Genomic DNA, 15,141 nt, shown 5'->3' on the forward strand with positions numbered 1-15,141 from the left:
CAAGCCAGCCCATAATCAGTTTGCAAAGTGTGGCCCTCTGTGGTAAACACAGAAAAATCAATCGTTAAAATACAGTTAAAACACCAATAGAATTAAAGCTAGCTGTACATCCATAAAACCTGTTTGGAACATACCAGTATCAAATCCCTTTCTTTTGAACCCCAGGAGACTTTGAGATTGTGAACAGCGCCACCAAGAAGCACACCCGAGACGTCGGCCTGACTTTCCCCACTCCGACACCCAGCCAAGCGAGGCTGCGGGAAGATCCCGAGAGTGGGACGGAGGGGGGCGAATTTGCTCAGCTGGATGGGTTCCTTCTGGAAAGCAAGGGCAAGCAGAGGAGGCAACATGGCAGGCTTCTTGCAGAGAAAAAGCCGAGGAGGAACAAGCCACGGTGGCGGCAAGGTCTCTGACCAGCGTTGCATCTTTGGTGAATGAGGAAGGACTCGCGTGGTCCTCCAGACTTTTGTCTGTTGCTGTGGTGCCATAAAAACCAGCAGTTAGCTGCACGTAGAGGAGAGAGCACACACATCATAACAAATCAAAGGTGGCTATAAAACGCACCATTGTACCCACACACCAGTAGATTGATAGGGAGTTACATGTGCTACTGTTTCTCCTGTAGCCGATTTCCCTGTCCTGCCCCTGTTGATAGGCTCCTTCACGGCTATCCGTGGAATGAATCTTTGGTTCCACTAGAGATGGGGAGTCGGACAATGCTGACAAAGAGCCTCGGGGCAAGACGAAGGCAGGCGAGTCCACATCAGCCTTCCTCTAGAATGTGGCCATAAGCAAAAAATAAATGAGAATTCCAGGTTATCTTTCGCAAATACAGTCATACCTCGGGTTGAAGTAGCTTCGGGTTGAGCATTTTTGAGTTGCGCTCCGCGGCGACCTGGAAGTAACGGAGCGCGTTACTTCCGGGTTTCACCACATGCGCAGACGCTCAAAATGATGTCATGAGCGGAAGCGGCGAATTGTGACTGGCTCACGCGGGTTGCGTTCGCTTCAGGATGCGAACGGGGCTCCAGAACGGATCCCGTTCGCATCCAGAGGTACCACTGTAAGTAAATACAATATGGGGTGTGTGGGATCTTAGTTCATATGTTCATCTCCAAAACTCTCTTGGTCTCAAAACTACCCGGGTAGATTGCATTGCTTAATCCAGGGGCGAGGAATCTGTGGCCTACCAGATGATGTTGTGTTGCAATTTGCATAACCCCGGGGAACGGGGGATTGGAGGGCCAGGAACTGCAGCTCAGCTTCAAATTCCAAGAGATTCTGAGGCTCACTTCCCCAGAGGCATCTCTTGGGAGTAAAAGAAGAGTTTGGATTTGATATCCCTCTTTATCACTACCCGAAGGAGTCTCAAAGCGGCTCACATTCTCCTTTCCCTTCCTCCCCCACAACAAACACTCTGTGAGGTGAGTGAGGCTGAGAGACTTCAGAGAAGTGTGACTAGCCCAAGGTCACCCAGCAGCTGCATGTGGAGGAGCGGGGAAGCGAACCCGGTGCCCCAGATTACGAGTCCACCGCTCTTAACCACTACACCACACTGGCTCTTGTACCCACCCCAACCCCAGATCTCCTGCTTGGTTTTCTTGTGCAGTCACGCTGATCCTGCAGGCACAGGCTAGGAAGAAAAAAGGGTTCTATATTACACCGCCACAGGCTGCTCTTATTTTGTTTTGTTTATGCAATAATAATTCACACCCCACATCTTTGAAAGGGCTGTCAGCGCTGCAGGCAAAACATGGAAACATCATATCATATTAGAACAATAAAGAATAAAACAAAAAACAATTCAGCAGCAAAACCACTCATTTAACCTACGAAAATAAAATCAGGGAGAGAGTGCAGCCCTCGAAAGTTGGTTTAAATGGTTGCCAAATTACCCCCTGCCAAACCACCTGGGCCAGTGAATTCCACGGCCTGGGTGCTTCCATGGTGGAGGCCGAGTCCTGTGCCCTTTGTCCTCTGCACCTTCAAAGGCAGGACATGCAGCAGGTCCTCACCTGGTGGCTGCACTATGCCAGTACAGAAGACAGGCCTTCAGACACCCCAAACAATTTAAGGCTTTAAACGTGCTAATAAATTGGGCCCAGAAGCAAACAGATTTCATCACCAGGAGATCTGGGGGATTTTCTGCTATCTGTCTCCTAAAGCTATGAAATAGCAGACTGATTAAAACTATACAGAGCAAGATGTTTTAAACAAACACTGCACAAGGGGAAAATATTTGTTCCTCAGCTTTGACCGCACACTGACAGTAAATCCAATACCCTTTTGTATTTACTTTTCCATACCTTTTTGGTTTTTTTATTATTTCTTATTACTTCTGGTTGTAGACAATGCAAATCATAGCCTAGTCCTTGTTTTTGGTGGTATAAAGAAGGGAGGGGAAGAGTCTCAGATGCAAGAGGAAAGAATGACTATATGGTACTTCAAAAACCAGCATGCGCATCAGGAGTCTCTGGTCACTGTGGCTTCTAGGGAGAGAGATGGCGGGGGGGGGGGTCATCACTGTGGGGGCATACCAGTGGGGGCACTGGGTTTCCTCTGCCAGAGTGTCTGCACAGCGACAATCCCAACCCCCTTTCCCTCCCAGTAAGCTGCCGTGACCCAAGAGCCAGAAGCCCAAGGATTCACCGCTGTTCTCTTTGCCATCTCTCCCTGCCCCACATGCACATATCTTATGTTTCCCCCCAAGGATTCTTTCAACAAAGAAAACATGCTGAACCCCAAAGCAAAATAAGATCTGTTGATAATAATCCATAATTAAGAATGATTTGCTATACTTTTCCATCTCTTTTTAAATCCCATCGACCAACATTTTCGCAAAGGCCTGGTAAGAGTGCAGAGTATTTAATGTACAGTGGTTACAGACGCTTCGGGTTACAAACTCTGCTAACCAGGAAGTGGTTGCTCCAGGTTAAGAACTTTGCCCCAGGATAATAATGGAAATCGTGCACCAGCGGCAACAGGAGGCCCCATTAGCAAAAGCATGCCTCAGGTTAAGAACGGACCTCTGGAACGAATTAAGTTCTTAACCCGAGGCACCACTGTACTAAAATGTTGACTTCCTCTCCTGGATTGTTTGCTGCTTCCATGCTTCTTCACTCTTTGTTCTGTGCCATTTTATCTTTGCTAAATCCCTAAATTTGGGGAGTGGCATACATTATATATGCAGCTGTGATGTGCCTATGTCTGCTCTGAGCATCGTCTTGGAACTTTCACAGTTGCAGAGGACAGCCCAGAGCAAAAGGGGGCGATGGCGGAGGCAGCCCCCTGTTTTCGTGCCTTCCTGTCTTTTATAAGTGAACTGCAGCGGGAATGAACAGTTTACACTACATTCCTTTTTTAAAAAAGCGTTTTTCTTTCCCCTGCCCCAGGAGTTTCCTGGTTTGTTTCGGCAAAGGATTTGAAACCTGACTTCAGAAAAGGATCCAGCTACGTTTCTGATCCTGGTCCCTCCTGGTTTGAAGCCGTGCCCGACCCGAAGCCCTGGCGAGAGCCCCTCCGGGAGAAAAACTGGCAGGAGGAGCACAGCGAGCTGCAGGTGTGTCTGATGGCTCCATCGAGAGACGTTGAGAATAAGCCGCCCCCACCTTTTGTGAAAATGACACTGCAGGTAAAATCCAGGCGCTGCCTTGGACTGCTTGCCTGGCTTTGCTTGTCCCATTTGCGGGTGCTTTGGTTGTCAGATGAGCTGAGCCACCCATCAGTTTAACAGATGCAGCATGTGTGCCTCTGTGTGTATCTATGTGTCTGTCTCGTCCCCTTCCCTCTTTAAAATATGTAAGGGCTGGGCAGGAATAGAATACAGTGGTGCCTCGCAAGACGAAATTAATCCGTTCCACGAGTCTCTTCGTCTTGCGTTTTTTTTCGTCTTGCGAAGCAAGCCCATTAGTGGCTTAGCGCTATTAGCGGCTTAGCGGGCTTAGCGGATCAGCTGATTAGCGGCTTAGCTGTTAAGCGGCTTAGCGGATCAGCTGATAAGCGGCTTAGCGATCAGCTGTTAAGCGGCTTATGCGGATCGGCTGTTAAGCGGCTTAGCGGATCGGCTGTTAAGCGGCTTAGCGGATCGGCTGTTAAGCGGCTTAGCGGATCAGCTGATAAGCGGCTTAGCGGATCAGCTGATAAGCGGCTTAGCGGCTTGGGAAAAAGGGGGGGGGAGGAAAAAAAACCCCTGCAGGAACTCGCAAGACATTTTCGTCTTGCGAAGCAAGCCCATAGGAAATTTGTTTTGCGAAGCACCTCCAAAACGGAAAACCCTTTCGTCTAGCGGGTTTTCCGTCTTGCGAGGCATTCGTCTTGCGGGGCACCACTGTAGAACAGCTTTTCTCAACCTGTGGGTCCCCAGATGTTGTTGGACTACAACTCCCATCACCCCTAGCTAGCAAGGCCAGAGCTCAGGGATGATGGGAGTTGTAGTCCAACAACATCTGGGGACCTGCAGGTTGAGAACCGCTGGAATAGAACCTACTTTGCCTTCCGTTCTACCCTTATTCTAACTCTAATGGCTCCGAGGGCCGATCTTTTCTGCTGGATGGGGCCCATCCTTCTTTAGCATAAACATGGCATGTGCCAGCAGGGAAAAGATGATGCTAACAACTGCTGGGCAGGTGGGGTTTGCACAGCCCCCACTGGTTCAGATGATGGAATAGGGGAAATGTAAAGCTGTTTGTCTGCATTCACCAGCTTATCCCTGCCTTCAAATTCCAGTCCAAATCGAACAGTTCTCACGCTTCCTGCGCTTGACATTACACTTCTGATGGCAAGTGGGTTGTGAGGATGGGGGAAGAGCTCTCATCCTGCTTCCATTGCGCTTTGGCAGATCTGGCAGCCAGCAGGCTCTTGTGAAGCCCCCTCCCCAAGACTAATATTGAACCGTGTTAATTTCCCCATGTATCCATTTCATTTACAGTCACCAAGAGGCCTCCCTCATTGCACGGAGACTTCTTTTTGTCCCATGTGCACACTCCAACCAGCTTGTTTAAGCTTAAGTACTTATCCCTTTTACAAAAATGTAGCTGCGCTTATTCCCAGCCTGGTATCTTTCCAATTGGTTGTCCAAGATCAAAGCATTTGTTAACAAGACCCACAGAGAGATCCCTTCGCCTTTTGTAGATGCAATATTCTGTACATTGCGTGCATAATTCTCTTCTTCTGAGGCATGCTTTCAGTGCTTTGTTAATGGGGTTAGCTATTTTTGACATTTCCTCAGCCTTAAGTGGAGCTTCTGAAGCAGCTCTTATTTTTGTTTTCCAACTCAGGAGTCTCTTGCACTGCACCGTCCTGATTTCATCTCCAGCTCCGGGGAGCGCGTGAAGCGCCTCAAGCTAATAATGGAAGAACGGAAACTGCAGAGCATGCTCCAGGGCGAGAGAGAAGAATTATTTAATGCTCGTGAAGAGAGAAGAAGTTTCCATCTTCCTAACAGAGGTGCCTTCCTTATTACAGACATGGGTCGCATGCCAAAGGAGGGGTGTTATGCGTCTGGGAGAAGCTGGGCAAGGCCTTTGCTACTGAAGAGGCAAGCCATTGCCGAAGAGGCAAGCAGCTTGTCTCTCTAAGCTCCCTATTGTTGTAAACAAAAATATGCCCTTTACCCTTATGGGGTATCCAAGAGCCCATATAGAGTCCTTACATAGGTTCCCTATTGGTAGGAGAGAATAACAGAGGCCAACCAGAGAATATTGAGAAGCAAAGCAGCTAGTAAGCTTGATCTTTATTGATCTGTTGCAACAGAGTGCTCCCCTTACCCGCAGGAGAGAGGAGGAACCCAGAAAAATGGCGCACAAGGCCTTATATGGACTTTTGAAATTCCCACCCTGTAGATCAAGACCACCCCCAGAAACATCATACATACATCACAGAAGGGGTGTAACCTAAGACCACCCCCCAGATACATCATACCTACATCACAGAAGGGGCGGTCTACAACAGCAATCTGAGTGCGTTGCTTATCTCCTGTCTGGCAGGTTACCTGTTAACGCTTACTTGATTGGACACCCTGGGGAGCCTGGCCAGTCTTTTGTAGTGATAAATACTTAGTTCCTGGACCAGGTCACAGGCTCACCCTATTCAAACACAGGCATACCCTTAAGACAGGATTTGTGAAGGAAAAGACAATGGGGAGGCTTTTCCATTTTCATTTGACCTTGCAGAGAAAACATTTGGTCAGTTTGGGACAGTTTGAAAATCAAAATGGTTCCAGGTTGGTCTTCCTGTGCTGATCTATGTATGTGCTTGGTTGGTACACTTATGAACATTTAACATATATCTAAGACCTCCAAGTTCCTATCACACTATGCATTCCAGTTGTTGGGAATCACAAGTGGAGAGAGGGCTGTGGCCTTCCCATTGCGGCATCTGGTTCGCCACTGTGATAACAGGATGCTAGACTAGATGGGCCACTGGCCTCATCCAGCAAGGCTTTTCTTACATCCTTCCATTTGGCAGTGGAAACTGCCATAGCAGAAACAGCAAGCAGCCAGACTCTGTGTGCGCCGCTCGCTCCTGCACAGTTATATCACATCTTTGGATCAAGGCTGTCATATATTTCCCTAGCAGCAATGATGGACACAAGTCGTGTCTCTCTGTAGGGCATGGCATGGCGTAAATAGCCAGTTTTATATTCAGGAAAGGCTAATGTGCTGTAGGCTTGGAGAGCTGCCCTGTTTTAACCCCAAACAACTAAAAATAGATTCAACCTGTGACTGAGCATTGCATGGCTATTTTTCTGCAGAGTGGCTGTTCATAGACGATTGTTGCCATGGATTTTTCTTTCTTTAGCAAAGCACATTCTTGCGCTGTTAAAGGGTGTTAGAAAAGCAGCAAAGCTAGAGCAAGTGCCATTTTTGCTCCACTTGCCCATGGTATGCTAATTTTACTTAGTTGCAAAATCATGAGGGGTGTGTGTGTGTGTGTGTATTTGTATTATAGTAGTAGTTTTTAAAAAACAACAACAAACCACCAAGAGCATTCCACCAGTTCGGAGCCATCACTGAGAAGACCCTGGCCCTGGTGGCTGATAGTCTGACTTCCTTAGGGCCCGGGACCTCTAAACTATGATTATTCATGGACCTTAAGATCCTCTGCAGGGCAGACCAGGAGAGGCGGTCCCATAAATAAGAGGGCCCTAAGCTACAAAGGGCTTTAAAGGTCAAAACCAGCACCTTAAATCTGACCCTCTACGGCTTCTGTGGCCCAGAAAGGGTCAGGAGGGAGGAGCCCCTGTCTCCTGGTCAGATTGGCACAATGGTCTTTACATCAGAGGATGAAGCACAAGACCAGGGGTTGGCAACCTGCGTCCCATGGGCCACAAGCACCCCATGGGGGTCATTTAAACAGCCCACAAGCCACCCCCGAACTGAGCTGCCCACTCGGCGAGTCCCCGCGCACTGCGCTAAAACAGCGCAGAGCGGGGACTTGCTTCCGCGGTGCCGGAAATTGCGTCTGCGCAGACGCAATCCAGCCCACGGAGCGATCTCTGCAGGAGTGAACCAGCCCAGGTGAGGTAAACCTTGCTGAACCTTCACAAGACCGTGTTTCTGAGGACTGATGTCTCTCCCATGGCCCACTCTTAGCATCACCAGATCTTACGAGCTTCTATCTTGGCACAGCATCTTGGAGGATGAGATCAGTTGTCTGGCGCATTAACGTTTTGAATTGTGCTGTACTCATCATTTTTCCTGCTTTGTTTAGACTACAGGGCTATGCAGAAGAGAAGAGCAATTTCCAAGAATGAAATGGTTCAGAGATCAAAACGGTAAGGCTGCTTTTGATTGGAGGACAACCCTGTTATATTTTTGCATATGGATAAACCTCATATATTTATTTTCTAACACGAGTTAGAAAATGAACAAGGCACAAGATTGGCTGTAGATATTGGGGCCTGAAAATCCAAAGCACATAATTTCTCCACCCCTAATTTACGTGGGGCACAACCCAGCAGAAATGTCATTCCCTGGAGGTGAAAGTGGCTGGCCTGGAGAAGTTAAAAGAGGCAGAGAGGTTGATGGATAGGGCCTTTGGGTTCATGAGAGCTACATCCCACTCCCAGGATGACAGCTCCCTCGCTGTGATGGAAAAGGAGGGTCTTGGGGAAGTGTTATGAGTAAGCAGTATAGTAGACAAATTTGCTGATTGATACCAAAGGATTAGTGATGTATGGAAGTGAGAGCTGGACCATAAAGAAGGCTGATCGCCGAAGAATTGATGCTTTTGAATTCTGGTGCTGGAGGAGACTCTTGAGAGTCCCATGGACTGCAAGAAGATCAAACCGATCCATTCTGAAGGAAATCAGCCCTGGGTGCTCACTGGAAGGACAGATCCTGAAGCTGAGGCTCCAAGACTTGGGCCACCTCATGAGAAGAGAAGACTCCCTGGAAAAGACCCTGATGCTGGGAAAGATGGAGGGCGCAAGGAGAAGGGGACGACTGAGGACGAGGTGGTTGGACAGTGTTCTCGAAGCTACCAGCATGAGTTTGACCTCCCTCAAGAATTATCAATGGCCACCAACTTGGATGGATTAGACAAATTCATGGACAATAAGACTGACTATGGCTGCTAGCCACCGTGGCCACGGTTTAGCTCAGGCATAGGCAAACTCGGCCCTCCATATGTTTTGAGACTACAATTCCCATCATCCCTGACCACTGGTCCCAGTACGTTTCCGAGCACAATTCAAAGTGTTGGTGCTGACCTTTAAAGCCCTAAACGGCCTCGGTCCTGTAAACCTGAAGGAGCGTCTCCACCTCCATCGTTCAGCCCGGACACTGAGATCCAGCACCGAGGGCCTTCTGGCGGTTCCCTCATTGCAAGAAGCGAGGTTACAGGGAACCAGACAGAGGGCCTTCTTGGTAGTGGCACCCGCCCTCTGGAACACCCTTGAGATGTGAAGGAAATAAGCAGCTATCCTATCTTTAAAAGACATCTGAAGGCAGCCCAGTTCAGGGAAGTTTTTAATATCTAATGCTGTACTGTTTTTAACATTTGATTGGGAGCCGCCCAGAGTGCCTGGGAAAACTCAGCCAGATGCGCGGGGTATAAACAATAAATTATTATTATTATTATTATTATTATTATTATTATTATTATTATTAGCTAGGGATGATGGGAGTTGTAGTCCCAAAATATCTGGAGGGCCGGGTTTCCCTTTGCCTGGTTTAGCTCCACTGTTGGAGGCAGGGTGCTTCTGAATACCAGTTGCTAGAAATCGCATGTTGGAAGAGTGCTGCTGTGCTGGGGTCCTGTTTGTGGGGTTCCCAGAGGCATCTCTTTGCCCACTGGCCTAGATGGGCCTTTGGCTTAGTCAATTAGAGCTGCTCACAGGCTATCTTGAAAGGTGTAAAACACCTTTCTGCTGGATTCTGCACCACGGGAAGGGACGCGGGTGGCGCTGTGGGTAAAACCTCAGCGCCTAGGGCTTGCCGATCGCATGGTCGGTGGTTCAAATCCCCGTGGCGGGGTGAGCTCCCGTCTTTCGGTCCCAGCTCCTGCCCACCTAGCAGTTCGAAAGCACCCCTAAGTGCAAGTAGATAAATAGGTACCGCTTTATAGCGGGAAGGTAAACAGCGTTTCCGTGTGCTGCGCTGGTGCTGGCTCACCAGAGCAGCTTCGTCACGCTGGCCACGTAACCCGGAAGTGTCTCCGGACAGCGCTGGCCCCCGGCCTCTTAAGCGAGATGGGCGCACAACCCCAGAGTCGGACACGACTGGCCCGTACGGGCAGGGGTACCTTGTGCACCGCGGGTAAGACTAGTGATGTTAAATTCTCGAGAATAATCTTTTGGAGAATATTCTCGAGAATATACTTGATTAATGAGAATATTAGCGAATTTTCATTTAAATTAGGAGAATATTCATTTTAATGCATTGAAAATGATATAATTAGTTAATACACATATTTATTCATGGGTAAACTTGTTCAGATGGCAACCAAAAACTGTACAGATACTTTTATTCAATGGGGTAATGCAGTGAATTCACATTCTTTGATCTTTTTGCACCAAACTTGAAATTGAAAATTCAACGTGAATGACTCGGGTTAATCACTAAGCCTGCCACTAACCCGTATATTTACCATCAACTTTGAATTCTAATTATGTTGTGTATGTATGAAATGTAGCTTTTAAAGTAAAAGGAATATATAAAAAAAACCTCAGGTCCACTACTTGAGTATGTTCTTTTAATAAGCATATCTACATGGTACAGTATGTTCAGTGCAACTCTAATAAAATCAATATAAAGTTTAAAACAAAGGCTATTATTTCCAGAAAATAAAACACAAATAATCAGTAATGACAAGTTTCATAACATCAGAAATGCAAATTACTATCTGCTTAGACAAGTCACACAACGTATTATAAGTGATAAATTGTCATAAGAAAAAAAATTATTTAAAAAATAGGCTTTAAGTAACAAGTCTCAAATGTTTATAAATTTATATTGACTTCTCAAACATTATTCATTTCTTACCCTGGCAATATCGCAGCTTGACGTATTATTTACTAGCTTTTTTTAAAATGTGGGTTGTAAAACTGGTTCTTACATTAGAATTTACAGTTTGTGGAGAATATTCTCCAGAGAATTTTCTAGCAGAGAATATTCTCGAGAATATTCTCATTCTCAAGAATATTTTCCGGAGAATATTCTCACCTCATCACAAGGTAAGACCTGTCTCTTAATCTTCAATGGTACCCTAAATTATCTCCCTGGGGCACACATCTTGCCTTGTTCTGCAGTTAGGCCATCTCTGGATATCTCTCCTGTGGGAACAAGAGTTACAGGAACAGAAATCTTTCCAGCTTTGGCTATACATACATTTTTAGCCAGGGTATTTTAATGCCTAAAGAATAGGGATTTGTTTATGGTATGTTGTAAAGCCTGATCTTCTGTTCAGCAGTAAACTGGCTTTGACTTTGTTTATTAATGGCAGTTTTCCAAATATGTATTATGTGCAAAGGAGGGAGGGATCAGACAGATGATCGGGTTACTGGATTGTGGGGACAGAGAATGTAATCACCGAGGGACACATCCTGTCTTTATTCCAAATGAGCTGTTTGTTTTACTCTTCTCTGCAATATTTATCAGATCCCCCCCAGGGAATGTTCAAGCAGATAACTCTTCTTTCTTTCTAACAAGCTCATTCCTTTAACTGCTAAAGGGGATTTGATAGATACTTCATTTTTGGAGCTGGGAATCGGGGGGTGTATTTTAAGGAATGCGCTGGGAGTGATTCACAGCCGTTCTCCTGCGTAAGCGTAATTACTCTTTATTCTGCTTCTGCAACCGTTCAACCATCATTTTGCTTTTCCTGCAATCTTTACCAGGTTCTTTGCCGTCACTCCTTTCTCTTGGGCGATGTCGGAGCTTGAAGCACAGCTCTCTCTGCACATCTGTCCTGTGCGATGAACCACTAGGGCTCTCTCTGACTTAGAGCATCTTCTCACTAGGACAAACTATAAAAGCTTTCTGGGAAAGGCTGGGAATTAGTCTAGGCAACAGTAAGCCTTTCCTAGCTTTGACTCCTTGGCTGTCCTCCCAGGTCTGCCTTCCACCTTGACTGCTGACTCCTGGCTCCCACTGGACAGCTGCTAACAGCTCTCCTCTAACAGCTGGGATCCTGGCTGTTGCTACAGCCCCGAGAAACAACCGTAGCTGTCATCTGTCTTTAAGGGGCCCTGTTAGGATATAGTTCCTTTCCACCTTAAAAGGAACAAGCATGCCTGTTGTGTGTCACATGCCTGTTTACTTCCAGCACAGTTCTGCTGGGAACTTGCGTTTGTATATTGCTTTTGCCTACACTGCTGTTTTGCTGGACACGAAGGGAAGCAGACATGTTTTTCCTTTGTTCCTGAACTATGCTGAATAGGGACACAGGTGGCACTGTGGGTCAAACCACTGAGCCTAGGACTTGCCGATCAGAAGGTCGGTGGTTCGAATCCCCGCAGCAGGGTGAGCTCCCATTGCTCGGTCCCTGCTCCTGCCAACCTAGCAGTTCGAAAGCATGTCAAAGTGCAAGTAGGTAAATAGGTACCGCTCCGGTGGGGAGATAAACGGCGTTTCCGTGCACTGCTCTGGTTTGCCAGAAGCGGCTTAGTCATGCTGGCCACATGACCCGGAAGCTGTACGCCGGCTCCCTCGGCCTATAAAGCGAGATGAGCGCCGCAACCTCAGAGTTGGCCACGACTGGACCTAATGATCAGGGGTCCCTTTACCTTTATGCTGAATAAACACCTGTAAATAATGCTTACACATGTCTCTGTCCGCTACTTCTGTTGTGAAGATTTATTCACTCTGCTGATATGTTCAGAAGCTGAGCACGCTCTTATCAGAGGCTCGAGTCGCTGATTGATGCTGTTCCGGGAACCGGAGTTCACCCAGCTGCCGCCGGTGGCTGGAGACAGCTGGGGGGCTGCCAAATGCCCCTGTCTCCCCGGACGCATCCCAACAGGTCCATGGGCTTAGGAACCTTGCCCATCCTGATTAAAAACCAACACTCTTTGAAATGTTCAGCTTTTGTGGGTGGAGGATGGCAGTTCAGGTCCAGTCCCCAGCCAGAAATCCTGTAAATCCAGGTTTCAGTCCTGTTACAGCCCTGATTTCTGGTGCTTATTTTACAGTAAATGAGCCAAATAAGGAATTCTGTAGAATGGTCTGGGGCCGTCTCTGTGAGGGCTAGCAAGCCTGATCAGTTGGAAAACCGCAACTGAGAGAGGTCAGTTGTTGCAAATTGAGCCCACAGCAGATCCTGAAACTGGGATTTGTCAGAAAAGCTTTCAGCCTGGCGCTGGCCAAAGGGAGTAACTGAAAGAAGAGCAGTCAGGCTCAAAAGAGTCTTTTAATCAATTTTAGGCTTCAGCAGATCACCCGAGATCCAGCAGGTCAGGTCTGTGTTTCGGACCCGAGTACCAAAGAGATTACCTTGGCTCTTTTAAGCTCCCTCTTTCTTCTCCATATAACCCTGCACTCACTCAGCAAGGCAATGGCTGATTCATTTGGGACTGATTTCTTTAGAGTAATCCCTTCATTTTATTTCTGCTCTCTTAGCATCTATGAGCAGCTGCCTGAGGTGCGAAAAAGACGGGAAGAAGAAAAGAGAAAATCCGACTATTCTACAAATCGTTTGAAGGCTCAGCTTTATAAAATGGTAGGTGCCTTGATTTGGTTTAATACTTGTACTGCTTTCCCAACGGCTAATGTCGAGCTCAAAGCGGCACGCAGTAATCACGGTAGAATTAAAACAACAATCAAACGCAGTAGCATATAAATAAAGCAAACAACAGCTGCAAGTCAATTAATACAATTCATTAAAGTCATAGTAACTCATTGTAGTGCTGAGATACTTTCTCCCAGCCCCCACTTGCTTCCACAACAGCCCAGTCTTCTCTGAGTGTCCTTTGGAGAGCAAGAGAGTTAAGGAAGTTCATTGCATTGGGATAAACAGAATTTCCCCAGTGATCAGATGGTCACAATGAAATGTTTCCTTCAGTTTCCATCTAAAGTACCGTATTTTTTGCTCTATAAGACTCACTTTTCCCCTCCCAAAAAGTAAGGGGAAATGTGTGTGCGTCTTATGGAGTGAATACAGGCTGCGCAGCTATCCCAGGAGCCAGAATAGCTGCGCAGCGATCCCTCTTGCTGTTCTGGCTTCTGAGATTCAGAATATTATTTTTTCTTGTTTTCCTCCTCCAAAAACTAGGTGTGTCTTATGGTTGGTGCGTCTTATAGAGCGAAAAATACGGTACTTGGCTTGCTGCCCAGATTAGCTCCATGCATCAAATATGAAGACCTTCCCCCTGCCCCAGTCCCTACAATCTGTAGAGACGCCAAAAGCAGCCACAGCAAATTTGTTGGAAGGAAGAGTGCTCTTGTTCTGGGGGCCACTGTGAGATCCAAATGGGCCACAGGCTCTTCTTATGTTCAGACTTCACCTGATTCAGTTTTTCAGTGGGGAAACGGGAGTTTTGGCAGACAAGAGGCTCTCTTGCAATGCCCTGATTTATCCCCGGCGACCACACTTTTCAACCCTCCATATACCGCCCGGGTCAACAAAACAAGCACTCATTTAAAAGGTGATGTTGCCTGGGAGGGGCAGAGCGAGGGAAACTGCCCAGGTATGCTGCTGCCATGCGCCAATGCAATCAGGAACGCCTGGCTTCTGCACATGAACATGTGCCATTGCTGCCTCCTGAGTTGAACCGGTTGTCAGTGCCATCTGTATAAAGGGACGCAGGTGGTGCTGTGGGTTAAACCACAGAGCCTAGGGCTTGCCAATCAGAAAGTCGGCGGTTCGAATCCCCGCGATGGGGTGAGCTCCTGTTGCTCTGTCCCTGCTCCTGCCAACCTAGCAGTTTGAAAGCACACCAGTGCGAATAAATAAATAGGTACTGCTGTGGCGGGAAGGTAAACGGTGTTTCCGCGAGCTCTGGTTTCCGTCATGGTGTTCCGTTGCGCCAGAAGTGCTTTAGTCCTGCTGGCCACATGACCCGGAAAGCTGTCTGTGGACAAACGCCGGCTCCCTCGGCCTGAAAGCAAAGGAGCACCCCAACCTCATAGTCGCCTTTCATTGGACTTAACCATCCAGGGGTCCTTTACCAGTGCCATCTACTCTGACCGGCAACAGCTCTCTTTAAGATCCCCAGCTGAAGCCTTTTCTGACTCTCCTACCTAAAACCCTTTGAACGATTCTGGGATTGAACCTACCGTATTTTTCGCTCTATAAGACGCACCAGACCACAAGACGCACCTAGTTTTTGGAGGAGGAAAACAAGGAAAAAAATATTCTGAATCCCAGAAGCCAGAGCAGCAAGAGGGATCGCTGTGCAGTGAAAGCAGCGATCCCTCTTGCTGTTCTGGCTTCTGGGATAGCTGCGCAGCCTGCATTCGCTCCATAAGACGCACACACATTTCCCCTTACTTTTTAGGAGGGAAAAAGTGAGTCTTATAGAGCAAAAAATACGGTAGTTCTTATAACATGTGCTCTACCACTGAATGACATCTTTCGCTTTAAACATTTGAAGCTGCAGTACAAGGAATGTGGACATTGGTCCACCTAGTCCACTCTTCTCTGGCAAGTGGTGGCTCTGCTAAGAGCTTGGGGGCAGAGGTTCTCTCCCCCCCCCCACCCCAT

At 47.4% G+C, this 15,141-nt stretch overlaps 1 protein-coding gene across 4 annotated transcripts in view; it reads left to right on the forward strand.

Moving 5' to 3' along the window:
- The window catches only part of ALMS1 (ALMS1 centrosome and basal body associated protein), a 73,949-nt gene that overhangs the window by 54,763 nt on the left and 4,045 nt on the right, over positions 1–15,141 (forward strand). For 2 of the 4 annotated variants that reach the window (XM_028744302.2, XM_077933715.1), the window contains exons 14-18: positions 166–405; positions 3,393–3,631; positions 5,277–5,445; positions 7,711–7,774; positions 13,059–13,158. In XM_028744302.2, the coding sequence (XP_028600135.2) occupies positions 166–405; positions 3,393–3,631; positions 5,277–5,445; positions 7,711–7,774; positions 13,059–13,158 (812 nt within the window). Of the gene's footprint in view, positions 1–165; positions 431–3,392; positions 3,632–5,276; positions 5,446–7,710; positions 7,775–13,058; positions 13,159–15,141 lie in introns of those variants that run through there. The other 2 variants (XM_077933716.1, XM_077933717.1) reach the window with 2 other exon arrangements.

This window comes from Podarcis muralis, chromosome 9 (assembly GCF_964188315.1).
Source record: "Podarcis muralis chromosome 9, rPodMur119.hap1.1, whole genome shotgun sequence".
NCBI lineage: Eukaryota > Metazoa > Chordata > Lepidosauria > Squamata > Lacertidae > Podarcis > Podarcis muralis.